Source organism: Furipterus horrens, unplaced genomic scaffold (genome assembly GCF_987537825.1).
Source record: "Furipterus horrens unplaced genomic scaffold, mFurHor1.1.pri manual_scaffold_3, whole genome shotgun sequence".
Lineage (NCBI taxonomy): Eukaryota > Metazoa > Chordata > Mammalia > Chiroptera > Furipteridae > Furipterus > Furipterus horrens.
The window spans coordinates 179,323,542-179,351,175 of record NW_028327173.1 but is presented as its reverse complement, the minus strand read 5'-3'; the positions used below and the strand labels follow the sequence as shown (position 1 = coordinate 179,351,175).

Sequence of the window (27,634 nt, the reverse complement as noted above, 5' to 3'; positions counted from 1 at the left end):
AGAGACTGCAAGTGCCACAGCTGCACAAAAGCCTCTATCTCATGGGTGACAGCTGTAGAGAGCAGGAAACCAAGGAATGGAGAGCTAGTGACTCGATTTTATCTGGGAAGTGGATGGAGAGTTGCAAGGGGAACAGAAGCTGAAGTGAAACTACAGAAGGCCAAGTCACTGGGAGTAAAGCCGCATCTGAGGGAGAAACCAGGACAAGCAGGGATTGAAGTCTAAGTCACCCTATCTCTGGAAGGAAAATATGGGTCAAAGCCAGGACCCAGGATATCACAGGGTCTGGAGGTATCTGGTGGAGACCCTGGGTTGATGTATCCCAAACAGGTATGGGAGAGCAATATCACTTGCAGGAGGAGACTTTGTTTAGTCTAAAGGATCCTCAAAGTGTCTTTTGGTGAGACTCCTCATACTTCATTCATTTATTTAGCTACTATATGCTAGTCACACCTATAAAGTGTGCATATAAATCGGTGAGAAAAAGACATCCAGGAACTCAATAATAGCCTTTTAAACACAACATATAGGAATAAGTTTATTTTTACAGGACCAGAAATAACTCTTAGTCAACTGGTATCTGTCTCCATAATGCTCTTTCACAACTGTGTTCCTGGCAGGGGCCCAGGTGACCTGCACAGCACAGCTTTTTTTTTTCTTCCAGGTAGCAGAATTTGAAGTTAGGCATAGAGCTACATTGTTCATGAAAAGGTATACATAGTCTTTTCCTGATGCAGTCAAACACATAATCCATATCTTCCTCTGGCTTCCTGGCAGCCTGTAGTGCTCCTTTCATGAATTGATCCTTGATGCTTAAGATAAACTTACATGTATCATTTACAAGCAAAAGTTACCAGTGTCTAAAAGATGCAAAAAGAAAAAAAAAAAAAAGATAAAAGATACTGGCTGATTACCTTAGAGACTTTTCATATAGCTTCTTTTTTTTTTTCCTTAGAGAATTAAGATGTAAAAGTTTAAAGAAGAAAATAAACATTTTCACAACCTTAGAGATAACTTCTGTTGTGGTATTACAATCTGCAAGGATGGTTGAGCTTGCTCATAGTTTGCTGAAATGTATTCAGCCCTGGGGGGATAAGCATCTTCTTCTGAATGTCAAGGGCCCGTGATTGCACTCCTGTGGGTCTTCCTCCCAGGACAGTGTGGAGTGCTGGCTGTAGTCTTCTCCCCTTATCAGAGTCTAAGCTCAGCTTGGTAAAGCTGTCTGATATTTCACTATGAGACATGAGCATTCTGTGAATGCTGAGTTATGTATTTGGGGTTGCTGCCATTTACAACAGTACTCACCTGACAAATTTATAAAGTCAAAATGTTGTACTTCCAATGCCACTGACAGGCTAGAGTAGGAACATTTGACAGGAAGATCTTTCTAATGTTTCCAGAGTTAAGCTGCTCAGGGAGTCATAATTCTGTTGAAGAGTAACATTATTCCAGAGGATTATCTAGATGTTGTGCAGAGCAATTGTTTCTCTACATAAGATAGTTGGTCTCCTTTCTTTTTTAAGGATTTTATTTATTTTTATAGAGAGAGAGGAAGGGAGGGAAAAAGAGAGAGAGAAACATCAATCAGTTGCCTTTCGTATGAGACCCAACTGGGGACCATCCCACAACCCGGGCACATGTCCTGACAGGAAATTGAACCAGCAACTTTTCACTTTGCAGGATGATGCCCAACCAAGGGAGCTACATTGCTCAGGGCAAGAGAGTTGGCCTCTTGCTATTACAACAAAGAGTTAACCCTTTGATGTTCTAGTATGCTATGCCCATTTCAAAGAGACAAACTTTGATTTTTTTTTTTGCTTATTTTTCAAGTGAAATGAAACACATCCAAAGTGTTTCTTTCTCTTTATTGACTATGCTCTGGTATCCTGGATTATGTGTATGCTAAGGACTTGTGTTTGGAATGTTTCCTTTGGTTACTTCCCAGTCATGGCTGTCTAATCCTGATTGATCATGGTCTTACACCAAATAGGGCTGCAGTGGGATAGATGGCCAATGATTCAGGACAGTTCATACGTGCAAACAAGCCAGAGTCTTATGGTCTTATCTGCATTATGGTGTACATGGAATTATAAATATGATCTGGTTCATGTAAGTATTCCCCTCAACTCTCCTTGGCACTCTCATGTAGACTTAAGCTTCTGCCAAGTACTGTTTCAGGTCCCCGTTTACGGTGGCATTCCTGCCTAGTTTCTAAATTTGATAGAAAGGCAGATTTATGGATAAAGAACCCCAATAAAGAAGAGAAAGATAACAATTTCTCCTCAGACCAGCCTAATACCCACTCTTCCAGAGACCCATGGATTTGGGATTTCCTAACATACTTGTTAGGCCTGAAGATTAGGCCATGCCACTTCACAAAGACTACATACCCTTGGAAGATGATATGACACTTTTCCCCAGAGACGTTGGGGTCACATGAATAAGACCAGAGACATTTAAACTGGAACTAATCCCCTAAGATATGAGTCAACCCCTAACCTGGGGTGTAAGTGATTGCAGTCCTAAATTAGAAGAAAACTGATTTTTGCTAATGCTCCTGCTGAGCTGTCCAGGGTTCTGACTTCCTCACAGAGTATGAGTACATTTCCTGTCCTTCCTTGGTCTGATGCTGGTGATTTTGCTTTAAATTGTGGATACTTTGGGTGTAGTCTGTGAGCATGAATCTTGACTATCTCTGTAGTTTACCCTGAACTCTGTTGAGCCAGGCTCTTGTTAATGACATACTGCATACAAACTAAAAACATAACTGTATTGTATGAGGACTTTTAAGTTGGAGAGCATGAGGTTTAAAATCAGAAGACTTAGACTTTAGTAATAGCTGCATTAGCCATGTGATTTTAAAGAAGTCTTTGAATATTTTTTAGAATTCTGGTTTCCTCATCATCCCTGAACAATAAAATGTGAAACACAAATGACAAAAATACAATACAAAATATGTTTTAAAATATTTGAGAAAAAACATCTGACTGGAAACAGAAGACAATTCACAAAATAATAAAGACAAACTACCCACAGGAGTTATAAAAGTTAACTCAAAATTGACCAGAGACCTAACTATAAGACTTAAAACTATAAAACTCTTTTTAAATTTTTTTAGACAGAGAAACTTTAATCAGTTGTCTCTTGTACACACTCCGACTGGAGACTGAACCTACAACCCAGGCATTTGCCCTAACTGGGAATCAAACTGACAATCTTTCACTTTTGTGGGATAATACCCAACCAACTGAGTCACATCAGTCAGGACAAAACTATAAAAGTAAGAAGAAAACACAGCTCTAAATCTTTTGACCTCCGGTTAGGCATAATTTTTTAGGTGTAACACCAAAACCACAAGTAACAAGACAAAATAGAGGAATTCGACCTTTTTGTGTTTCAAAGGACATAATCAAGAAAGTGAAAACAATCCACAGAATGGGGGGAAATTTTGCAAATCATGAATCTGCTAAAGAAATTGTATCCAGAATATATAAAGAACTTTTACAATTCAATAAAAAAGACAAATAGCCCAATTTAAAAATGCATATAGGGTCTGAATAGACTTTTCTCCAAAGACATACAAATGGCCAATAAGCACATGAAAAGATGCTGAGCATCATTAGCTGAGAGGGAAATGAAAATCAAAACCACAATGTGATACTACTTCACACCCATTAAGATGGCTATAATTAAAAAAAAAAACATATAATAACAAGTGTTGGCATGGATGTGAGAAATCAAAATCATCAAACTCTGCTGGTGGGTTTTTTACATAAGGCAGTTAATTCAAAAACAGTCAGACAATTCCTCAAACAATTAAACACAGAGTCTCCATATGAGCCAGCAATTCTAATCCTAAGTATAAACCCAAGATAAAAGAAAACATGGACACAAACTTACAGCAGCATTATTTATAATAGCCAACAAGCGGAGACAACCTAAATGCCTGTCAACTTATGAATGGATACACAAATTATGGTATTCATACAATGGAGTATTACTCACAAGTAAAAAGGAATGGAGTGCCGAGAAATGCGATAACATGAGTGAATCTTGAACACATTATGCTAAGGGAAAGAAGCCAGACACAAAAGGACACATAATGTATGATTCTATTCACATGAAGTATCCTGAACAGGCATATTTATTTTGTAGATTAGTGATTGCCTAGAACTGGATTTGGGGTTGTGGGGGTGGAGAGAGACTGCTAATGAATGTGAGGTTTCTATTTGGACTGTTGAAAATGTTTTGAAATTGTGATTATGGTTGCACAACCATGTGAATATACTTAAAATCACTGAATTATACACTTTAAACTGTATTGTATGCAAATTATATCTCATTAAATCTGCTATTAAAAAATACAAATTACCAAGAAGCACATGAGAAAGCTCCTAATTCATTGGTCTTCAGCTACATAAAAAATTAAAATTACTGCAAGGTACCATATCTTTCACCAAAATTTGGGAATTAAATGTGTGTGTGTATGTGTATTAAATAAGATCTGTAAACTGCAAAGAACTAGTCAAAGGCAATCAACATCTATCATGTATATACTGGTTTGCTTCTCAAGCTCAGAATATCTTAAAAGGGGTTTTAATTGTGAATCCAAAGCACAGAGAATTCAAGTTACAGATCTCCTAATTCATGCTCTTACAAAAGTCTTTGCAGTTTTACTCAAATGTACAAAAATGAAGGAAGCAAGAATGGATTCAATTAAAAGTGATCAACTCTTTTTCCCACCCCTATTGGTGGACATTAGACGCATCTATGTTTTATCTTCTCAGATAGCAGATTAAGTAACAGCAGCCACTCCCCATGCACAGGAGTAGCCTGTATGTTCCAAATGTGTTGTGTGGCATTTGTGAGTGCTGTAGTGGTCCCCTGGAGTAACACCACTGTCTCATGCACCAGCCTATTGCTTCCATAAATTAGTTTCAATCTAAGCATTCTTTCACTGCAGTAGGAAATGGAGAACTCTTTTTCATATCAGATTCAAGAGCATCCACACATTGTTGAGGAGTGAACAGCATATTGCAGAATGAGCTGCATGCCAGAGACAAATTAGGCCCCAAACCAACCCCCAACACAATGATTTCAGAGGAATTTGAGGCTCCAGAGTGAGTCTCATCAGTTATTTTACTTAGAACTTCTGAAATATATTTATCTTCATGTTATATTTGACTTTCAGAACACAGGAACTACAGTATTCCCTCACTTGCCGCAGGTATTTCGTTCTAGAACCCCCCTTCCCCTGTGATAGGTGAAAAATCCGTGAAGTAGGAACCTTACATTTATTTTAGTATCTATATATATTCTAATGCTTTATAAACCCTTCCCACACACTTATAAACCGTTCCCAGTCCCTTATTAACCTTTCCCACTCCCTTATTAACCTTTTCTACACTTTTATAAACACTACTTATGTTCTTAAACATATTCTACACTCTTAAATTTACATAGCTTTAACAACATACGTATACAGTACCGCAAAATCCTATGATATAGCAAAAAATATGCGATAAATAATTAAATATAATATTTAAAAAAATCCCGCAATACAGTGAGGCCGCGATAAGTGAACCGCGATATAGAGAGGGAGTGCTGTATAAGGGATCATTCCTCATCGGATTTGCTTTTAAATGCCTGAAGTGTTTACTGTTGACTCTTGTCTTTACAAATATAAATACCCAGGTAGAGCTTTTACTATTATAAACCATTTTCTGGAAATAATTTGTCATTTGCTATTATACCTTAATCATATTCTTTACATATGTTAACCCATTTAATGCTCTCCCAAACCCAATGCCAAATGTATTATAATATCCAGGTTACAGGTGAGGAAACTGAGGCACAGAGCTATTTGGTAACTTTAATATTGAAGCTGGAAAGGATTTCATCTTGGTTAAAATTTGTTACTTGTGGTGCTCTTCCTACATGTCCCTACCCCCCCATCCCCCATGATATAAGGTTTTATCTAAGTTTAGAAGTGAGTGTTAAATATTCCACACCAGATTCCTTCTTTTCAAACAATGAACAAAACTTCTTTTCCAAAAAACAATAGCTAAAGAGAAAACCTGACTGTTCTTTTGTCTCAACTCTTCTTGCTAATAAGAATCCTTCCCAAGTGTCAACTCTATTTTCTTTGTTTCAAAAACATTTTAGAGCAATTCATAACTTAGAGCAGCGATTTGCAACCAGTGTGCCATTGCATGCTGCAAGAATTTTTAAAACATGCAATACCTGACTATTTAGTCAGGGGCATTGACTTCATTCACTGTCAAATAAAAAAATGACAATAGCCAACACAACAACAGTCATCCAGTGTGACTGAATCAAAATTATACCTTTTTTTTTTTTTTATCAGATTGGCAAGAAATAGGATACATTTTGTGGTGTGCCACAGAATTTTAGTTTATGTGTCCATGAGATGAGAAAGGTGGACAATTGCTGACTTAGAGCAACTATGCAAGCCCTGGAATTCCATGTTGACTGTGTGTTACGCCCATCAATTTTCAAATTAGTCAAGCTTTGTCAGTTCACAGGAGTACAAATGTAAAATAAATAACATTGATAATCACTGGTAATTTCAAACCATAGCATAAGCCTGAAAATTTCTTCCCCTAGATGGATACTCATTGGAACCTGCTCAGTAAAGAGAGCTGTGCAATTTGCTAAAACTGAAACAGTGTGCACACCTTTTTCAGCAGAGTGAAATGGAATAATTTATCAAAATGGAATTTTAATTACATTGGAAATGGAAATTTTCTATCAAAATGGAAATTGTCAGTTTCCTTTAACTAGTAAAATCTGCATATATTTAATTGGCTATTTCTTTCACACATTCTCAATTAGAGTATTGATTAGTAGCTGATGAAATATGGAAAATACTTAGAATCATATCCCAAAGCTCCTTATCAATTTAAGCATAACCCAAAACTCCTTACCAACTAAGAGACTTCTTGCATAGTTATTCCAGTTTTTAAATGACTTTTATTAATGTTTCTTAGAGAAATAAAACAGTATACCCCATATTATTTTGGAATTACTTTATCATAACAAGTCTCAAAGTTTCAGTACCCATCAATAACCACTTAAATGCTGTATCATTAGTTTTCTGTGTTCTTTGCTTGTGATTAATAATGAAACTATGAAAACTTTCCATTTGATATTTCTAAGCTCTATGGAAAGATGGCAGGTGAACAGTTTTTCATCTTAAAGATTTCTTAAACAGGCTCATTTTCCTATAGAAAGATTTAAAAAATCCCGATGATTCATGATAACCAAGAATTTTTGGTGGTTGTTGGAGGGGATAATTTTTTATAGCATTATTGAGGTAAAATTGATATATATTAAATTTCACATACTTGTAGTGAATAACTTGATGAGTTTTGACGTATGTATATACTTGTGAAGCTATCACCACAAGCGAGGTAATAAACATGTCCATCATAATTTTTGAAGATATCAATAATGTAAAATTTTGGTGATCATTAGTTCCTCAGGGACATCTGTCACTAGTAGGCCATATTTATTGTCTATTGAATGAACGCATATTCTCTAATTTATCGACACAACATCTTTTGAACATTAATGTACTAGCAAAACAAAGGTTGGATAAAAATTAGGCTTTTAAATTTCAGCTTTTTGAGGAACATCTGAATGGTTGCTGAAGTTGAATATAAAAATCTATAGGTATGAAATCCTCAATATGTCTATGGTTGCTTAGCAGTCCCTCAAAGTCTCACAGAACGTCAGCTCATGTTCCACCTCTTCTAGAGAAGGCGCAGCAGATAAGCCTACTCATCCACCCTCTGTGTTGGACTGAACCTTATTTTTTCCCAACCACATTATTTTATAGACAACTTAGGAAGCAAAAGAGCAGAAGTCCTGTTTGGAAAGATGGATCTAAATATGGGAATAATACATTATAAGACAAGTCACTTCTCTTTGAGTTTCGGTTTCTCTGTCAGTTAACTATCTTCTGCCTTATCAGAGAGAGCTGTAAAGGAAAAGAAGGAGGAGGAGAAGCATCAAGTCTCCCGGAATGCTCAACTTCTTAAATAAAATAGCACAAATATATGTAAGCACAGACAGCTTCTAATTTGTATGGCTTTGGCTCAGTGTTTCTGAAAGGAAACGTAGCTGCTTTTTGTCCTACCTGCGGCATCCTATTTTCCCTTAGTGCTGGAAGGGATGAGGGCTGATACATTCCCCCCGCCCGCCCCCCACGGCTTTCCTGATAGCTTCGTCCTGCACTCCTCTACTTTCAGCCCCGTTCTGTAAACAATTTAAGGTCGCAGCGTTCAGCCTCGGGGTTGCGCATTCCCCGCTCTCCATCTGCCACCAACACCCGTCTCCACCCTTCCCCGCCTAGACCTACACGCCCTCCGCAGCTGACAGTGTGGTCCCTCTCGGCACTGTTGGTCTTCAGGTCTTAAGCTTCCTTTCTGTGCCCGGGTTCCCAGGACACCAGTCCAGGCTTGAACTTCGCGAGGTGGGAGGGCGGCTTGCCCAATCAGTCACGCTCCAGCTGGGGGTCGTTTCTACCTGCGCTTCCTCTCCTTTGATTCCTCCCCAAGGGAGATTAAGATTCGGGTCTATCTGGCACCTCCCGGGAGCGAGGCCTAACGTTCGCAGGCCCCGGGCTGCCGTGCGCCGAGGAGGGCTCGGCCGGAGCAGGCCATTTTCACCTGCGTAATCACAGGCAGGGAGCAGCGAGGCAGCGGCGCGGCGGCGAGTGGAGCAGGAGGAGGCGCGCTGGAGGAGGCGCGCTGGAGGCGGCGGGGCCGGGAGGAAGAGGAGGGGGAGGAGGAGGAGCTGAAGTGGGGAGAGCGGCAGGCAGCGGCTCGGCCGGAGTTGCAGCTGCGGCGGCGGCGCTCACACCGCAGCCTCGCCAAGCCCGGAGTCCCGGCGGGGCGGCAGCAGCGAGCGCCCGCCAGCCCGTCCGTCCAGCCACCGCACCTCGGCCCCGCCAAGCCGCGGTAGCCGCGCCCGGGGGACCGCCAGCCATGGCCGCGCCGCCGGATCCCCGAGAAGAGCTGCTGCCGCTGGCCGGCCCCGGGTCCCAGTGGTTCGGGGACCGGGGGGAGGGGGAGGTCGAAGCGCTGACGCCGAAAGGGGCCAAGCCGGCGCCGCAGGCGGGGGAGTCCGGCCGGGGGTTGGGCGCCGGGGTCGGGGAAGCGGCGCCACGGGAACCGGGCTCGAGCCCCGCCCGGTCGCTGCCCGTTGCCATGGAAACTGCATCCACAGGTAAGACGGGCGGGCGCCGCTGCACGGCAAATGGCGTCGGGGACCCGGGGTCCCCAGTCGGTCCCGCAGCTGGTCCTTCTCCGCAGCTCCCTCTGCACCTTCCTCGCGCTTTCTACCTTGAGCACCAATCTCACTCCCCCGCCCCCCGCGCTTCGACAGGGGCGACAGTAAATAGTAGCGGACCGGTAGAAGACTTGAATTGTATTTTTCAAAGACTCGGAAGAAAACAAAATACTGTTGATTCTCTTACTTAATGATCACCATTATTTCGGCTTCTAAAATGGTCCTCACAGGCAAACCGCAGGATCCGGGCGCTGGAGCGCCCGTGTACAAGTTTCTTTCTTCTGCCAAGGGGCTGGGGGCTGTAGGGGCCTCTTGGCCAGTTTCAGTGATTTTGGCGGAGGCGAGGGGGGCGTGTTGCGCAAAGCTCCAGCGATGGGGACGCTGAAAACAAAGCCACTGGCAGGCCCGCCGCCCCTAAACGCGGCTCTGTCCGGGGCAGAGATACGGCTTTAACTGTCCCTTACCCATTCTCTCCACGAATCGCCACACCCTACTCCCTCCCGGTTCCCCCTCGCATCCTCCATCTCTCCCTCAACCCGTGCAGAAAACAGAAATCCCAAGGTGTCTACGTTTAATTCGGGAGGGGCAGCGTTGCAAGAGGGTTGGGAGTTGTGGCAGCCCCCCCTCCCCCCAAACCTTTCGTTCCCAGCTGCTAGAATGCTCCTATCTTGCAGGGAGCATTGAAACTTGGAACTCCTTAGAGTGACCGGCCTGACTGTGTTGTTAAAGGACTTGCGTGGTGGTGAGTGGACGAGGCACAGTTTACCAGTAGTCTGGACCCGCCCGGGCTTTTGAAAATTGCGCTGGGTTCGGTCTCCCTTTTCCTGACTCCCCCCCGCTGCCGAACCAGAGCGCGCTGGTGCCCAGAGGGGACCGGGGGCACTGGGGCATCCTGGCCCAAAGGAGGAGGGAAGCTTGTTTTGAAGAGGAGCTGCTGGCCTGGTTAGCTGTGTTTCCAGGGAGTGGGGTAGGTGCTGTGTTGTGTTGTTCCCCGAGAGAGCTTTGTTGTGGAATGGGAGTGTGTAGTTTTGGAAATGTAGCTTTCCAAGGCCTGGGGTGGTGGGTGCTCCCAGAGGAGGGGAAGGGCAAGCGGGACTGGCATTTGTGCTCTTGGCAGCTGATACAGGGGAACCCCTTTCTTAGGCCACCGCCTTTCTTACAGGTCATGTGAAGGGGCTTTAGGCAGCTTTAACTGTGCTCGAGCACAAGATTTGATCTGAGAAAAGGAGGTTTGGGGAGTGCATTGAATAAGATATCAACATTCTGAAAGGAAGAGAAAAAGTGGGGGCCATATGCAAGCACAAAAAAGAAAAGAAAGACTTCAATCAAAAACCCATTAATCATATATTAATTATTATATGTGGACTGGGGGGAGGGCAGAGGGAGATTTAACACTAAGAATGGCCGTCTAGCCTTTTAACTTCATCTAAATAAAGAGGAAACAAAACTCTGTATAATTGCCAAATAAGATGGCAAAAGAATAGATAAATGAAAGTACCCTTTGTTGGCTTACCATTACCATTCTTTGCTGAGGGTATCTCATGGTTCAGAACCTTTATCCACCATCATCAAAGTAGATTGTGTATTTTTTTATAGTTCTGTTGGTGTCCTCAAAGTCTGGTGACTTAAGTAAAGGAAGCTAAGTGCCCCATTCTCAGTAACATACTGTCTTCTAAAATGAGTTGCTATATATAAAATGCTTAGAACAACTCCAGCTGTCACAAAGTAGGCATTTGCAATTTTTAACATCATCATCATTGTTATAGAAATATTTTACTTGGTTAATATCACAGGGGCTTCCATCCTAGGCAACAAATTCACTAATAATATCAAACATGATATTAAGTCTGGGTGGAAGGAAAATGAAAGGAGGGGGAAAGGAGCATATATTTTATAGAAATAAAATTTTGTTTTATAGCAATATTTATATAGAATTTTTTAGTTTATTATTTTTGAAGGAATTTCTTATATAGCTGTTTATTGTTTAATGTTTTAAACCTGTGTGTTTCTTATTTGGTAAACTGGATAAGCTGTTATAAGAGACCCAGATGCCAGAAATGATATCTAAGTAAATAACTAGATCTTGAAAAAAATCCAAATAGAATCTGGGCCAGCTTTCTTTCCTGTTATTCTGGCAGTTCTCTTACTATAAGCAAAGTCAGCCAGTGTACCTTCAACCTTATCACATACAAAATCCAGAGGAAGCTTATTAAACACGCTCCTTTACCTTTTTTAGAAGAACGCTGGTCTTTGGGACTCAAACTAAGAAGTAACTCAAACTTTGTGGTGATGCACTGTAAACAGATTTTGTTTCTTTTTCAGATGGAATTATACCATGTAAGACAGATATTGATGTTTAAAAAAGTATTTTTTTCTGAAAAACACCACCAATCATGCCACCTGGATAGAAATTCTGTTATTTATTTTTATACAATAATGGTAATTAAAGTTCCTAAAGAAACATTTCCAAAAATATTTCTCAGTAGTGTCCTAGGATGAATATATGTTTAAATGTCATTAAAGCTGCACTATGAAACTTCATCAGTACTATACTTTCAGGTATTCTTATTGCTTCTGTCCCTTTTGTGGTACAACATTCTTAATGAAAAGTAACACTTTAATTTGCCATGTCTAAAATTTGTAATTGGCATGTGAAATGATGTCTATTGCCAAGGGAACTTTTAATACACCATGTGTAGGCTACAACCCGTTAGAGCTGTTAATCAGGAATCAGTGCCATCATCTAATAACTTTATACGAATGATGTTGAAAGCAACTGTTTTGTTATTTTCATGATCGGTTATTCCTGGAAACTATTCAAAAGGAGCATACAATAACACAAGGAGAGAAGAATGGCCCTTTGTTTAAAGGAAGAATTTAAAATAGAACATTTGAACAAAATGCAGTGGTAAGAAGTTAACTCATTGGTCGCTTGGGAAATTAACTTATTGACTGTTTCATGCTTGGAAGGCAAAATGAAGAGCAGAGTGGTGAATGGTCTGGAGAAATCAGACCATTCATTCATATTGACTTACAGATAATTTGACTTATATTTATAGCTTATTGATAAAAAAAAAGAGATTTTTCCCAGTTAACCTTATTTGGACCACGGTGCTCATAAATTTATATTTTTCAAAGGCTGATTGTGATACTCTGTTGGAAAAACTGTTCTTAGTCTATAATGATTTAAATAACTTTCAGAATGATTATATATGTTTATTTTGCTTAATATAATAAAGTGTGATACATATTACCAGTAATCATCTAAAATCTATGTGAAGGCTGATTGACTGTCTTTATTTGTGGATGCATTTGACAGATGTGTGCCCAGTTTTTTTTGGAGACATTCCTAGTAATCCATTTCAGAAGGTGTAATTTCAGTCTTCTGAATTTTTCATCTTTTAAGAAAGCAACAGTTCTATTGAAATGAGAAGCAACACTACATTTACTTTTACAGTATATCACAGAGCATATAAGAAGAATAAAAGAGTTTCTAATGCACTTTAATTCTCTGGCATAACTTCTGGATATAATCAATAACATCTCTGATAGTAAGTACAGTATATGTCTTTTCATATAAGAAATTGAAATTAGATTAAAGTTTAGAAATACATACATACCCTAAAAATACACTGATATACTTTATCAAGGCTTTCAGCATAATTTCCTCTTCATGAATTTACTATTCAAGGAAACTCATCCTGTTCATTGCTCCTCAAATACACCATAAGCCTTCCTGCCCCCTTCTTTTTTCTAGGCTGTCCAAGTACTTCTTATTCTGAGGGTTTGGAGAGGAGTCATCAATTGTCTTGCTCAATATATAGTCCATCTTGGATAACACAGATTATGGGAAGTTTTATTATCTGTAAAGTAAAAAACCATTTTGGTTCAATTTAGTTTAGTAAACCTTTTCTTTGTGTAAGAATCTGTGCTAAACCCAGGTTATGGTTTCCTAGAACATTTGCATCTTTCTGTTTCACACTAGTATGTAGTTTAAACACTTCCTTTTATGTCAGTTTTCATTTTCCTCATCTCAAGTCATTGTTGGAAGCTAGACTAGAAGGGCATTATAATAACGTAACCACAGGGGCACAAGAGTGTGAGTTAGTTTTCTGAGGTCAGCACAAGATAAATAGATGCAAGAACAACTTACTTAGACACATAGCTGGAGAAAATAAAATCTCTGTCTGTCTCTCTGATTCTACTGTTTTCATAAAAATAACTGTGCCTGGATATTACTCAAAGATTTCTAGATTAGTTACTTGTGCTTTTATTTTACAGTTAAAATAAATTATTGACTAAGGGATCTTTGGAAAAGGCACTGTAAAATATAGAGGGCAGTGAAAGAGTGGAGGTTTGAGACAGAGGTTAAGAAGGGGATACAGTTATTGGGGGAGTTGGAGCCTGAGATGGGGTGGAGGACAAGGTCATTGGAGGAGTGGAGTCCAGAAGAATGGCAAGGCCAGGAGAGAAATCATCACCTGTATGATTACTGAAATCACAGGCAACAATGGCAGAGATTGGAGAGTGACAGTGAACCAGGTGCTAATATCTTTAGGAAAGGACAGAGTGGCCTTAAAAGCTAAGGATTTTTAGAGGGGAGGGAAGAACAGTTGCCTGTAAAATTATAGTGTCCTGACTATAGCTTCTGCAAATTCTATTTAATATGCATAGAATGTAGGAGATGCTACCTAAAATAGTTCACTGTGTGGGGGATGGGAATTTTGAGGGTTGTAATTAAATATGAGCTCATGGTATGGTGAAATTACTAAAATAGCTTATGTAATTTTAAGTAGTATTAATAGAAAGTCTTGGGTGCACATTATATGACGTAGTTTCTCTAGATTCTGTTCTAGGCAGGCCAAAGTTAGTCTTATACTAAATGGTGTGAGCCATACTTTGTGAGACTTTAATGAGCTATAAAATGGTGAGGGCAGGTGACTAGATTGGTGAGGCTTATACAGAAAATGCCTCTTGAGAAATGATTGAAGAAATTAAGAATTTTTAGCCAGAACAGAAGAATTAAAGGATATCTGAAAGTTAAGTTCAAATACTAGAAAAACTCTTATAAAGCAAAGAAAGAAGATTTGCCTTGGGTAATTTCACAGGGAAGAATTGGGGCTCATAGGTAAACCAGAGAAGCAAATTTCTGTGTAAAAAAGGAGAAAGTTCTAATAATTAGGACTGCCTAGAAAAGCGATAGATTGTTTCTCAGTTACTGATATTTAACTAAAAGCACAGTTGCTGTTTATCGGGGGAAACTTATAAAGAAAGGTGTTAATTACACCAAGATCTCTATACCTTCCTAAAAGAAAACATTAACCTAACTTTATATAGTGGTTGTTAACATGGGCACATTTCTCAGAAATGATCAGCATACTAATGAAACCAGAAATAGTATACATCGCAAAAACCATAGTTAACCTTAAATTGCCTGCCTGAAATGTACGCTACAGAATCGTGACCTTCTTAAATTCTCTCTAGTTCTCCATTGTTGAGAAAAACTCCATAATGTAACATACTTGCTTCTTAAGAACTACCAGTTTTATCCAGTTGTGGGTTATTAACTTAAAGGTGAAACATACCTGCAAGCATCTCTTTTATTTATTCTTTTTTCCTGAACTATCATTTTCATTTTTCTACTGTATTTAATTACATACATATTCAATGTAGTCTAAAATGTTGGAAATTCATTAAACAATTCTGTAAAGCAAAAGGCATCATATGAATCTCTTTAGTCCTCTGCCTCACTATCTATATTTATGTCAGATTATTCATTGTTAAACCATATTTGCTGGGTTGCCTAATGAATTATATTTTAACTAGAACAGTTCTGCGTTCTAATTTCTATGTCCAGTCCACAAATGGATTTTCATATTCATCTACTGCATGAGATTATTAAAAAACCAGTTACAGACCAAATTTTTTGCTTCTGGAACATGAGGAATTTGTTGAGTATTTCGTGTCTTTCAAAATACCTAGAATTTTGTTTTATGCATAACAAATCTTTAAAAAAAAACTCTTGGATAACAGAAAATTATGTGTATTAAAGTTATTGCTGATCTAATTAACATGCATAAGAATAAAAGCCAATGTCACGTCTACCTTTGGCATGAATTTCTTCAACTGATTCTGAAAAATCAGGAATTCTCAAAATGTGTTTTGTAGACTACGTGCTTCAAGATCCCATGAGGTGATCCACAGACCTCAACCCCGGGAAACATGCCAAATAAATGTTAAGACTTTAAGAAGCAGTAATTTATTGACTCTCCTCTTCATGCTTGGTGTTTTTGCTCAGAGTTGTGGGGAGCAGAGGAGCATGATCTATGTCCTCTTTTCCACATTTATTCTGAGCTTAATGTCTGGTTGGGAGATGTGACCAGCTCACACAAAACAAAGATTAACTACTCAAGTCAGAGAACAGCCTGGTGTTTGGATAGATGGTACAAGCTATAAGTGCTGCAGGGATTTTATGACTTTGGGGTTCTGGAATACCCGGTCTCTTGAAAAAGGTGAATTGTGACTTAACATCAGAAGGGTGGATAAAGTAAGAATAAACAGAAAAGCAGAAAGGCAGGTTGGGTGTGGGGAGAAATATGGGTGATGCCAGGGAGATGAGCAATGACTAGGCTTGTTTAACCTGCCCAAATGGGTAGGGGGAGGCAGATTCTGGGAGTCTCGAAAGCTACATATGAGGCCCTAGACTCCTTGTTTATGGATTATGGGACATTTGAAGGTTTCTGTCTGGAGGAAGTAATATTACAAAGCTGTGCTAAGGAAGATTAGTGAAACTGGCATAGAAGATGAACTCAATGGGGATGATCCTGAAACCTGCATATTTTGCGGAAAGACAGCTGAATAAACAACCATGGAAAGAAAGGGGAAGAAATATGAGTGACTTCGTAGGAACATTCAGTAGAAGTTGATGACTGACAGGATATGGGGGAGAGGAGAGGAATGAATCAGCTCTAAAGTTCTGTGTGCTGTGGCTGGGCAGATGTTGGTATGCTGGGAGGGGGACCTGGGTAGGTGAGAAAAACAAATTTATTTTTAGTCATATGAGGGTAGAAATGATGAAATGACACTGTAGATAAAGGAATAGATTTTAGAGATGAGAACAGGATTATTTTGATATAGATTTAGAAAGTTAGAAGAACAGTAATAGAATGAATTAGGTCCTTGAAAGGGAGAGTGTGTAGTATGGGAAGAACAGAGGACCAAGCACAGAGCAGGAGCTCCTGTCTCTTACTAACTGAATGGGCTTAGACAAGTTATTTCACCTCTCTGAGCCTCAGATTCTGTAAGAATAGATCTTGTAGAGTGGCTAGCAATCAAATGGTAACTGCTCATTAATATATTAAGAGTATCGTGGAAGCCAAGATAGCATGGCAGAGAAAGCAGATATATCTTGTCTTTGCTTTGGCACCTAATATCATGTCAATGTGGGCAAAGTGCTTTATGTCTCAGTTTCTTTGTATATAAAATAGGCGTGGCACTGTTGTCTTGGCTATCTCACAGAGCTGTTGTGAAAATAAAATGAAGTCACACGAGGAGGTACGTGCAAATTGCAAATAACTGTATATTTGTAAGGTACTCTTAATAAGAAGCCCAGTCTACACTGTCAGATGCAAAGGAGGTCTAGGAGAACAAAGACTGAGAAAAGGTCATGTTACATGAGCTTTACATGTTTTAATAGAAAATGCTTGCTTGGTTATCTGGACCTCAGCAAACATCAGCAGGGAGTGGCAGGAAAGCAAGGAAGAACGGGAGTGGGGAGCATTCACTTCTGGCGGTCCACATTGGAAGACGTTTTTGGCTGTGAGGAGTACAGTCGGGGTGGTGTCTGGATCCATTCCTCATGTTCTAGGGTGATCTGTGGCTGAAACAGAGCTGAGGTGTGCCCATGGGGCCAGCTGGAGGGAGTGGGGAGCAGATGGGGTCTGTTCTGATTCTCCTGCTCTGTGGAAGGGCAGTAACCATAGGAAGCTGTCCCAGGGATGCATGGAAGTCAGTCTGGGAGAGGCTGCCTCTCTCTCAGAGAGGGCCTGGCAGCGAAAGCCAGACCCTGCACCCACCTCCCGCGCCACTCCCCAAGGCTAGATTAACTGGTTCTCTGGGCTTGTAGGTATCTGCAGACTAGTCTTATAGCTCTGTAAGGTTAAGTCTTTCATAAGTAGACTAATGCTTCTGGAAAGAGGGGGTAGACATACTTTTCCTTATCCCTTCCTCTAGCTAAGTGCAGCAAAAAACTCTGGACATTTTAAGATAAACAAAAAGACTATGTTACAAAAGTTGCCTGGTTATAAGGCATTAACCTATTTGAAAACCTACCTTAACTAAAGTGAGAGAGAGAAGCTGTGAGAATCCATAGGCAACTCCGTGGAAACAGTTACATTAAACAGTGGACATCTGACAGGGATGATTGTGAGATCTTGCAGTAGGGTCCTCAAATGAACTGCATGAACATAATTGGAGGGTCATGATGAAACTGCAAAACATATAAATAAAAGATTATAGGAGTTTTTGTTAACTATAAGTTAACCCTAAGTCAGCAGGGTGAATCAGCTACCCTCAGGTGATGAACTGCCAGTCTCGTTCACTCAAGATGCCCAGAATGAGGATGTGAGGGTTGTGCTTGGTTCTGGGAAGGTGGACCACGTTGGGGTTGGGCAGAGTCCTGAGTGCACTGACAGCTCCAGGGTGCAGATAGTAGCAGAAATCTTGCCTCTGGTTGGAGGAACTGAGGACTTACAGCCTGCACAAGAGAAAATAGGATGGGTCATGACAAGGAGGGCTTTCAAGCAGCGTAGGGACCAGGTGTGTTCTGTGTGACTCTGGAGGATAGAGCTATGGTCAATCAGAAGCTAAGCTGCAAAAATATGAAAAGTCTGGACTGCCTCATGTGGTGGTGAGTTTCTTGTACAGGAGGCATGCAAGCATAGTTTGGCTGGTCATTTGTATGGTATAAGGGGTATAATAGAGAGGATTTATTAGACTAGTAATTTCTTTTCTTTGCAGGATCACAGACCCCCTATTGGAGAAACTGATGAAAGCTTTGGAATCTCTGCCTCGGAAAATGCAGTTACAAACACCATTTTGCATACAAATTCTGGGATTTTTCAGAGGCTTTTTATGGATGGAAGAATTAAATAGCTTTCTAACTCTTAGAAAGCAATAATTCCAGATACTTTCATATAGATCCCAGTTTCCACAAGGGTTATAATTTCATGGTTCAATAAAATCTCACTGAATTATCTATTTATTTATTCAACAAATATTTATTAAGCACTTAGTATATGTGTGTATTTACATACACACAGTATCCTCCAATGTGGACAATTAATGTTTTCTCAACTTTATGTAAAGTATTCATACTGTACTTTTAAAAAATCTGTACTACTTTTATTTATGTTTGAACACATCATCAAAGTAAAGGCAGGGGGTTTCCTGTACAAATACAGCTTCAAAGTAAGTAAATTGGTTCCTATTTCAGCCAGACTGCAGCCTCTAAGCACATTTATAGATAGGAAATTTGGAATTGTCACTACTTAGCATACTATTAATTTGTTTAGTAATCTTTTGTGACTGATAATACAAGGGTAAATTGCAACCCAGCATGTTTACATGATCAGAATTGAACTTGTGTGAGTTAACTTTTTTAATTGGATGCATGGCATTAGAGAAGTATTTCTGTTTTATTTTACCATAAGTGTGAGAAAGAACGAACACCAAGTATTATTTCCCCCAAGTCGGGCAATCCTTTAAAGCCCCAGCAGTTCCTTTTAATAATTTGGATGTTTGCATATCAGAAGTCTTGGATGCAAGATTTGGTTTCATTTATATGCATAATGTTGAGGAATTAAAAAAATACTTTTAAAAGAAGAGGTAATTTACTTTCTAGAGACCTGAGGCCCAGAAAATCCTGCCTTGAAGGTACAGGTGTGCTAGGAGTAGGGGACTATTTGTGATGGACCCTCAGGGCCATTTTTGTTTCCTTTTTTTTTTTTTTTAAGTGTAGTAATCTGCTCTGTCCTTGGTACTTATTTAATCACCATAACTCCTCCCAGGAACATTGGTTCCTAAAAGGAACTTTTATCAATTTGTCAATAACATAAAAGCTCTGCCATTCTTCTGGATAGGGGACACTAAGGTCAACTGTTAACTGTATTACTTAACATTTAATGATTGTGTTTCCACTGCAATCATTTGTGTGAAGATATCTTTTGAATATCGAATTGAATTGATATGCTCTATTGTATAAGAACATTTTATGAATCTTGTGAGATTTAATTTTCAGTTCATAAAAGGAAGTTGATACATAGGTGGATCACAAAAGCCTAGACTCTCAAGTCTCGTGCTTTCTCTGTGGTACCACACTGCCTTTCTGCCATTGAACTATACCATAAGGAAAAAAAAAAAACTGTCTTATGAGACAACAAAATCAGGACATGAAATTCAACTTTATCTTCCAGAAAGAGAAGGAAGTTTTAGGAGGAAACTTAGCTAGAAAGACAGGGGAAAAGACATGAAGAAGAGAGGTGAAGGTGGAGAAGAGAGGGGGTGATGGGGATGGGCAAGGGAGAAGCCTTTACTCCAGGAATGGGTGCAATGAGGTAAAAAGGAGGAAATGAAGAAAGACATGAAAAGGGGGGGGGGGGGGGACTAAGGAAAAGTTCACAGATGGAGGGAGGCCCTTTTAGGAAGCAAAACAAATAGTATATGAATGAATGGATTTGTAAAAAAGAAAAGAGAAGTAGATAACAAAGCTTTCCTAAATTCTAGAGTCTAGAGTGAGCGAGACAGGGTTCTTGGCTTTATTTCCCTCTGAAATTGTAACTCACATCTTTACAATTGCTTCTATCCCCTGGGGCTCAGGGGTAGGAGCCGTTTTCTGGGTGTTCTGTGAAGAGCTTCCCAGAGCTTTCTCCCGCCCAGGCTGCATGAAGTCAAGCAGTGGGCCGAGTCAGGCCAGTGGGCTGAAATGTTCCTTCCTCCATCGTGGGGTTTTCCAGAGGACTCATATTAACTTGATATAAATGGAGAAGACTTTAGGTCAGGGTTTTCCCTCAGATATAGGGGTTATTTATAAACTTTTTCCCTCTGCACAACTAGCACTGGGGTTCACAAGTGCAGTGGTTTGGATAGCAATATCAGAGAGTTAATTTTTTTTTTATCATGCTCATGTATAAAGATGTACTCTACACCTTGATTGGTGACTGGGGATAGTTAGGCAAAGAGAGGAAATAGATAAAAGTGAAGAAGTTAACATTTATTCAGCACCAAGTGCCAGGCAGACAGGCACTGTGGTAAACTTACACATCTTAGATTAGCTTTAGGATCCCATGGCCTATTGAATAGGTAGAGGACCACACTATTATTTGGTTAATCTGAGTAGTGGTAACAGCTCATTTGCATAGTTCTGTTTATTTGTTTCCAGCTATGGCCATCAACTAGGCATGGAAAGAAGTCTAGGTGGATCAGGATGAGAAACCAGATGTTGCGGTTCAAGTCCTAACAGATAACACAGGTTCATTTTCAAGAATGTTTATTGAAACCACATTCTTCTTAGAGGCCTATTAAAATAGTCAGCTAAGAGTTTGGCGTCCTTCCTATCCTTTCATCAACGATGATTTTCTTATATGTCCTTGTTCACATTGTATCAAGTGCATTAATGTTCCTTTCTCCCTGCAAAGACCAAAGGTCCCCTGAGGTAGGCATAACGTTCCCTATAATCCCTAGCAGAGGGTCAAATATATGGGTCAGAATTTCATCATTTGATGGTTTTACTTTTTTTATTGATTATATAAAAAGATCTTAATACCATATTGGGATTATAACACATTTTATAAGACTATTCACAGAATAGTCTGTGAATCAATGACTATTCAGAGATTTTAGAAGGGCTTGTGTCTTTAATGTATAACTCATGTGACCAATATTAAATAAATTACAATAGAAATTCTTGTTCCTACTTATATTTATAATTTATATATTATAAAAATAAGCAGCAAAAATTTTCATATGTCAAGTCACTTTGAACTTAAAAAACAAACTTCCAAGTGCTAACTTGAAAAATAAAAATAATTCTTGACAGTTATGATTAAAACTACTGATAAGTGAATTCTGTTAACATTTAAAAAAAATTAATTGGGTGAATGTCCTTGGTAAGGCATTCAATTATCCTGAGAATTTACATAATAAAATGCAGTAGTTTGCTCTGAGATTAGTTTGACACAATTGCCATTAACAGCTCCTCCTCCTCAGCACCTGGCCGCTCACCTGGCAGCTCTGCCCTCCAAAAGGGGATGCCGCCTTGAAATGTGATCGTTACAAGTTAGAGCTTCATTTTCTATTAATCATAGAAATGGTATGGCAAATTAATCCGTCATTAGTTTGTGGAAAGCAAGACATTACAGTCTTTTCAGTTCATTTCTAGCCCTTGAAATCTGAGCAGTTACTTAAGATGAAAGAGGCTCCAATGAAAGGGGTCTTAACAGCAGGTCTGAGCTTTGTGAAAAATTATTTCAGGTGCCATAGCAAAGATGGCCTGGCTGATAGTCTTTATATGAGATCTGTAAATCAGTTCAGGCCCCGGACCCACTTCCTCACTGCCGGGCTGGGTAGCCTGTGCCAGCTTCCTCTGTCTCTTCTCGGCCCTGCTTCTGTATGTTGCTGTCTCTTCCTGTGGCAAGAAACGTCTGGGGGTTCGGAAGTTAGAGCTGCTCCAAAAAGGATGCAGCATGAACACAAGCGTTCTTCTCTGGGTGTGGGGGTGGGGGGAGGTTAAGCAGAGACTGTGTGATCACTTATCAGGGGCGTTTACAAGGAGGCTTATTTTTTATATGGGAGGCTGAACTAGATTACTTCAAATATTCTTTATATTCCTTTTGTTTTGGAATTCTAACAACAAAAGCATAGAATTGCTATGCACTACGTCCTGTGAATGAGATGGCACAAACATTTTTAATACTGGGGCTTTACACCTTTAGCTAAAACTTGTCTGAACCCAGATGAGCAAACCAAAGCACTATTAATCTAAGTTAACAAGTAATTTTAATACTTAAAAATATTTTCCACATATTATTTTTGTGGTACACTCAGAAGATGCCGTTGATTAATAAAATGGAAACACTGATGAATCATGTTCTTTAAAATACTGTTGGTTGACAAAAATATTTTATAATGTACTGTGCTCATGGTAGACAGTGATAAAGAGATGGGAACTAATTATTCACTTTTATACACTTACATGCCAGGTATTATGCTAAATACTGTTGATAGAACATTTCTAAAAATCTCTTTCCTCAAGAAACTTATAGTCTAATGAAGGAGATAAATAAAGCAACAAATATATTTTATTGTGTAGAAATATGGTAGAAGTATGTATATGATGCTATGTCAAAAATATTAACAGAAGGGAAGGTTAGAAAGAGCTTTTTGCTGGAAGTCATTCTGGAACTGAGTTTTAAAGGATGAGAAATTAGTAGGATAAGGTGTGAGGAAGATTATGCAGAGAGAATAGCACTGCTTAAAACCATATTTCTCCCTTCTTGATTTTTCAAAAAGGAATCCTTTTCTCCCAGACTCTAGGTCCAAAATGGTGGCAAAGGGGTACACAGCTCTTTATCTGAATTTGTCTTTAAGACTCTAGATTATCCCTGGTTCATAAGCAAAAGCGGTCTCCTCAAAGCGACTGCTTCTGTGGGAATACATGTGGCTTTCAGAACTGGACAGACTGTGGATCTCATACAGGTATGGTGACACCTGGCCAAGGACCAAGGGCACTCATACTAGAAAAAGTCAGTTTTCTCCAATAGTAAGCCGTTTCAAACTATTTATTAAAAAAATAAATGGGATGCATTAAGGAGTAAATTCACATGAAGTTTTAAATGTGAGACTTTCAGTAAACTTCCTGCAACACATGTCCAGGCTACAACCACAGGCCCTTGGTATAGACACTTGCTCTTCTTTCTCTATTATGCATTCCTAGTTGGAAATGTATGAGACGCTGGGCAGAAAGGTGTCTGGGTAGGTGCTCTGGGGTGAGTACTGAGAACCTCAGGAACAAGGCAGCAGATGGGTGTGTACGTGTGTGCGTGTGTATGCCTGTGCATGTGTGTATATGTTTATGTGCACGCACCAACTCATGGAGATGGGTGCCAAGATGAGAAGAATGCTGGGGTTAATGAGTGGGTTCTGCCAAGGCTGGAAAATGAGAAGAAAGAGAAGCGAAGTTGTCCAGGATTTATCCCTTAGATCATTCTGTTTCTCCTTCCTCACAGAAGCACCGGTGAGCCTGTAGCCTGGAAGGGTTAGGGAAGCTGTCATGGTCTGGTCCTGCTTCTTTCCTTCCATCATCCTCACTCTGCAACATTACTGATCTTCTCTTATATCCAGTCTGGTCCATGGCACATAATGACCCACCACTGGCTGTTGTCTTAGAGACATCAAGGGAGTTATTACAGAGTTCTTAGGTTTTTGCAATTGTTCCAAGTTCATATTTTTAAATGTAGAGCCTTCATCAACGCTATGTTTATAGTTCCAACTACTGCTGTTCCTAATCTGTAGTGTAGGTATGTATGATTCTGGAAAGTTTTTTCTCCTCTAGCATGTCCTCTATAGAATTATCCGTGGCAACCACCTGAAATAACTTCCTTTTCTGGGCCTTGAAAGATGTCATATGCTAGAAAATTTGTGGGGGAGCATCTTCTCAGGAGAGGGTACAGTGAGTACAAATGAGTAGAGTTGCAATGATGGGATGATGACAGGTGGTTCTGTGCATGTCTCTGTTCTCCGGGGGAACCGGAGGGAGAATGGACTGGTGGCGAGGAATTGTACTGTGAAAAGCTTAGACCTGTGGGACGGCATACTAAGAACTTTAGATCTCATTCTCTGTTGACAATAGAGTCATTTTAGCTTTCTGCTTTATTTTTTCAGAGAGATAGAAGCTCTCTCAAATTTGTGTTAAGAAAGCTCTCTGGCAATGTGGGAGGTTGGAGAAGGAGCACAGTGAGGAGCAGGAGGGGAGGTAAGAGGCTTCCACAGCAGTGGCATAAGGCACGGTGAGGCCAAAGTATGGCGGTGGAGAGCAAGCGTGGTTGGGGTGGAGAGATTTTTGTCAAGTTCAGCGGGTAGAACTTGGAGATGGAAAAGGTTGAAGAATTACTGCAGTTTCTGGCTTCTACATGTGGATGCATAATGATGCTGTTAAGTGAAATGCAGATACAGGAAGAGAGAATGAATGTAAAACACTTTCAAAGATTGCACTGCGTTGCAAATATAACGTATTAATATTAAAATCATATTTTGCTGATCTTGCTTTTAAGGTAATGGTCACCCACAGTATTGATTATACAGATGTAGAGAAACCATTAGAAATTGCAAAGCTAGTGCTTTTATAACCATTGAACAAGATATGCATAGTATGAACCCTTTGAATTTTTAATTTTTAATTGATTCAGGGAATCTGCAATGTCAAGGTAATCTGTCAGGTGATTACATTTTTACTTTGGTTATAGATTTTACTTCATTAGCTCTTTATGATATAGAAAAACATTAGCTAGTTCCAATTGAACACAGATTGATTGCACAATTGCATATTTATAATCTCATTATTTAGCATCCATAAATATTAAGTGAAATTGTTTGGAACCTCCTGTCCCCTTTACATTAGCTGAAATGCCCCTCGCCTTTTCCTGGGGCTTAGTGAAAGAAATCGATTGCTCTGGTTGCAAACTCAAGAGGTGCCCCTACTCCTACCTCTCCCCATTCTGTTAAAATCTCTCTCTTATTCCACATTCACAGTGTTGTTCTTTCTCCGAGAACAGAGGTTTTGACCTTCACTTAATTCCAATGTTTTTGATTGATATGATGAGGAAACCAAGGATATATCAGCAACTCTATTCAGACACCTGGGGATGACAACTCACTTGTGAATACGTGGTTCATTTCTCATATTTGGAAATACATTCCCTTGAAGGCTTCGTTTGATTCTATTGTGTGTCCATGCATATAAGAAAGTTCAAAACGTATTTATCGAATGAAAGAATAAATGAACAAATGGCTAGTTTTCTTTGGTGGAGTACAGGGGAGAAAAGAAGACATCTAGAAGCAAAAAAGTCTAAGCCCTAAAATTTCCAAGTACTCTGTTTAGAAGGCACCACGTGCTTCTTCACTACATGTTGCCCATTTTATTTTGTATTTTTCCATTTTAGAACATTTTTTCTGCATACAAATCACAAACTCTTCATTTTCTTCTTAGATGAGTGGCAAGGCCACTATTACAATCTGGCTTTTATCCCCCCTCCATCCCTGAATTTGTGTTGGTAAGAAAGACCTGTGTAATTGTGCCTGTGAGAACACCCACAAGCATTTCCGGTTCTTTTGCCCCTGCAGATCTCTCTCACTAATCCAACCTGTGGTTTTGCAGAGAGGCAGGGAGCAAGGGGCTCCCAAGAGGATGCTGAGATTCTCAAAGCAGCCTTTTTCATGGAACAAATTAAGGACAAACACAAATCATTTTGGGATTTCGACCTAAATCTTAACCCATTTATTTTCTTAAAATAAATCTCTTTTTTTTCCTAGTGCCTTTAAAATGTTTGTAAAAAAAAAAAAAAAGCATTATGCTATAATTATTTGCTTTCTAAATGGAGGACTTGGAAAGCAAATGACACTAGTGACAAAACTCCAATGGCTGTGTAATTTATGAATATTTTATGAAGTTTAACCACTGATGAGACACAAGCTCTACAAATTTTGCATTTCTTCCAGTGTCTTCTGTGAAATTGTACTGGCAGATTCCCTTCTCAAATCACAAGTACCTTCCTTTTTCTGTTTTAGCTTATCTTTCAAAGTGAACAGTCAGTCACACATGCTTAGCAGATGTTATTAACAGGTATTTAAGATAAAATAACAATAATATCTGTAATTTACTAAACATCATTCACATGTCAGGCTGATCTGCGATTTAACTTAATTATGCCATTTAATCTTTTAAAAATACTGATGTAATTTACATACAGAGAAGTAAACAAATGTAACCATCACCCAGACCAAGAAGGAACATTTCCATCATCCAAGGAGGCTTCATTCATATTTGTACCACTTCCCTAGTTAATCCCCCTTACCTGGAGGCAACCATTATTCTAGTTTCTATTACCACAGAATAGTTTTGCCTGTCTTTGAGTATATGCGAAGGGAATGAATTTGTATCTGGCTTTTTTTCCTTTGAGATTCATTCATGTCATGCGTGAATTGAGAGTTTATTTTTTGTCTGACTATGCAATATTTTACAATATGAATATATCACAATTTGTTTATCCATTCACTTGTTGATGGACATTTGGGTTCTACCCTTATTTTTTTGCTATTATGAATAAAGCTATAAAATTTTTGAACATAACATTTTGTGACCTGTGGAAATATTTCTCTTGATTATGTCCTAGGAGTATAATGGGAAGGCATAGGGTAGGCCTGTACTTAGTTTTATTAAAAACTCCTAAAGGTTATCTAAAGCAGTTGTATCATTTTGCACTCCTATCAATGTATGAAAGTTTTTGTTGTTCAACATCCTCACCAGCACTATTTATTGTCACTCTTTAACTTTAGACATCCTAGTGGATGTGTAGTGGAATCTTTTTGTGGTTTTCTTTTTCACTGAAATGTATCAAGATATAATTTACACATGATAAAATGCACACTTACAGGTTGATGAATTTTCAAAAGTGTATAAAACCATGTAAGTACCACCCAAATTCATTTTATGTGTAAATGTTCTATTACTGCCAATTTGGTCAATTTAATAATGTTTTTCATATCTTTTCTGTTAACTCTCTGTAACTGCGGTTGTGCAGATAATTAGGCAATAATGCCTAATGCATCCATTTTATGGATCTAGAATGGTGCTTGTTCTGCACCACCTTCGGAAAAATTTAAGAAATTTTTCCAAATCCTCTTTTAAGTGCTTAAATTTCTTGTACATTTCTCAAATCAAATTATTTCTCATTATTTTTTAAGTGCTTAAAATTCTAGTTCAGGAAGGTTGTTCTAGATCCTTATTTTTCTTTGTGTACTTATTTTAATCATTCCTGAAAGGGATTTTTAAGTCTCCAGTTATGATTGTGGATTTTTCTGTTTATCCCCTAAGTTTTCTCAGTTTTTACTTTATATAACTGAAGTACCATTATTAGATGCATATATATTTATGAATGGTATGTCTTTCTGATAAATTGACTCTTGCATTGTTATAAAATTTCGCTAATAACTTTTTGTTTTGGAGTGTACCTTATCTACTTGCTTTCTTATGCTTATTGCTTGCATG

General features: G+C 39.2%; 1 protein-coding gene and 1 long non-coding RNA gene across 2 annotated transcripts in view; one reads left to right on the top strand and one right to left on the bottom strand.

Moving 5' to 3' along the window:
• Window positions 1–535: 535 nt before the first annotated feature.
• On the bottom strand, window positions 536–8,724 carry LOC150016855 (uncharacterized). The gene is made up of 3 exons (XR_016510073.1): window positions 8,384–8,724; window positions 1,306–1,513; window positions 536–860 (listed from the first exon to the last, which is right to left on the bottom strand). It is a non-coding gene; the product is annotated as an uncharacterized LOC150016855 (long non-coding RNA).
• A 251-nt stretch (window positions 8,725–8,975) lies between these two features.
• The window catches only part of RTN1 (reticulon 1), a 174,186-nt gene continuing 155,527 nt past the window's right edge, over window positions 8,976–27,634 (top strand). Inside the window, exon 1 of the mRNA XM_090270945.1 lies at window positions 8,976–9,252. Coding sequence (XP_090127071.1) covers window positions 9,012–9,252 — 241 coding nt within the window. The 5' untranslated portion in view covers window positions 8,976–9,011. The remainder of the gene's footprint in view (window positions 9,253–27,634) is intronic.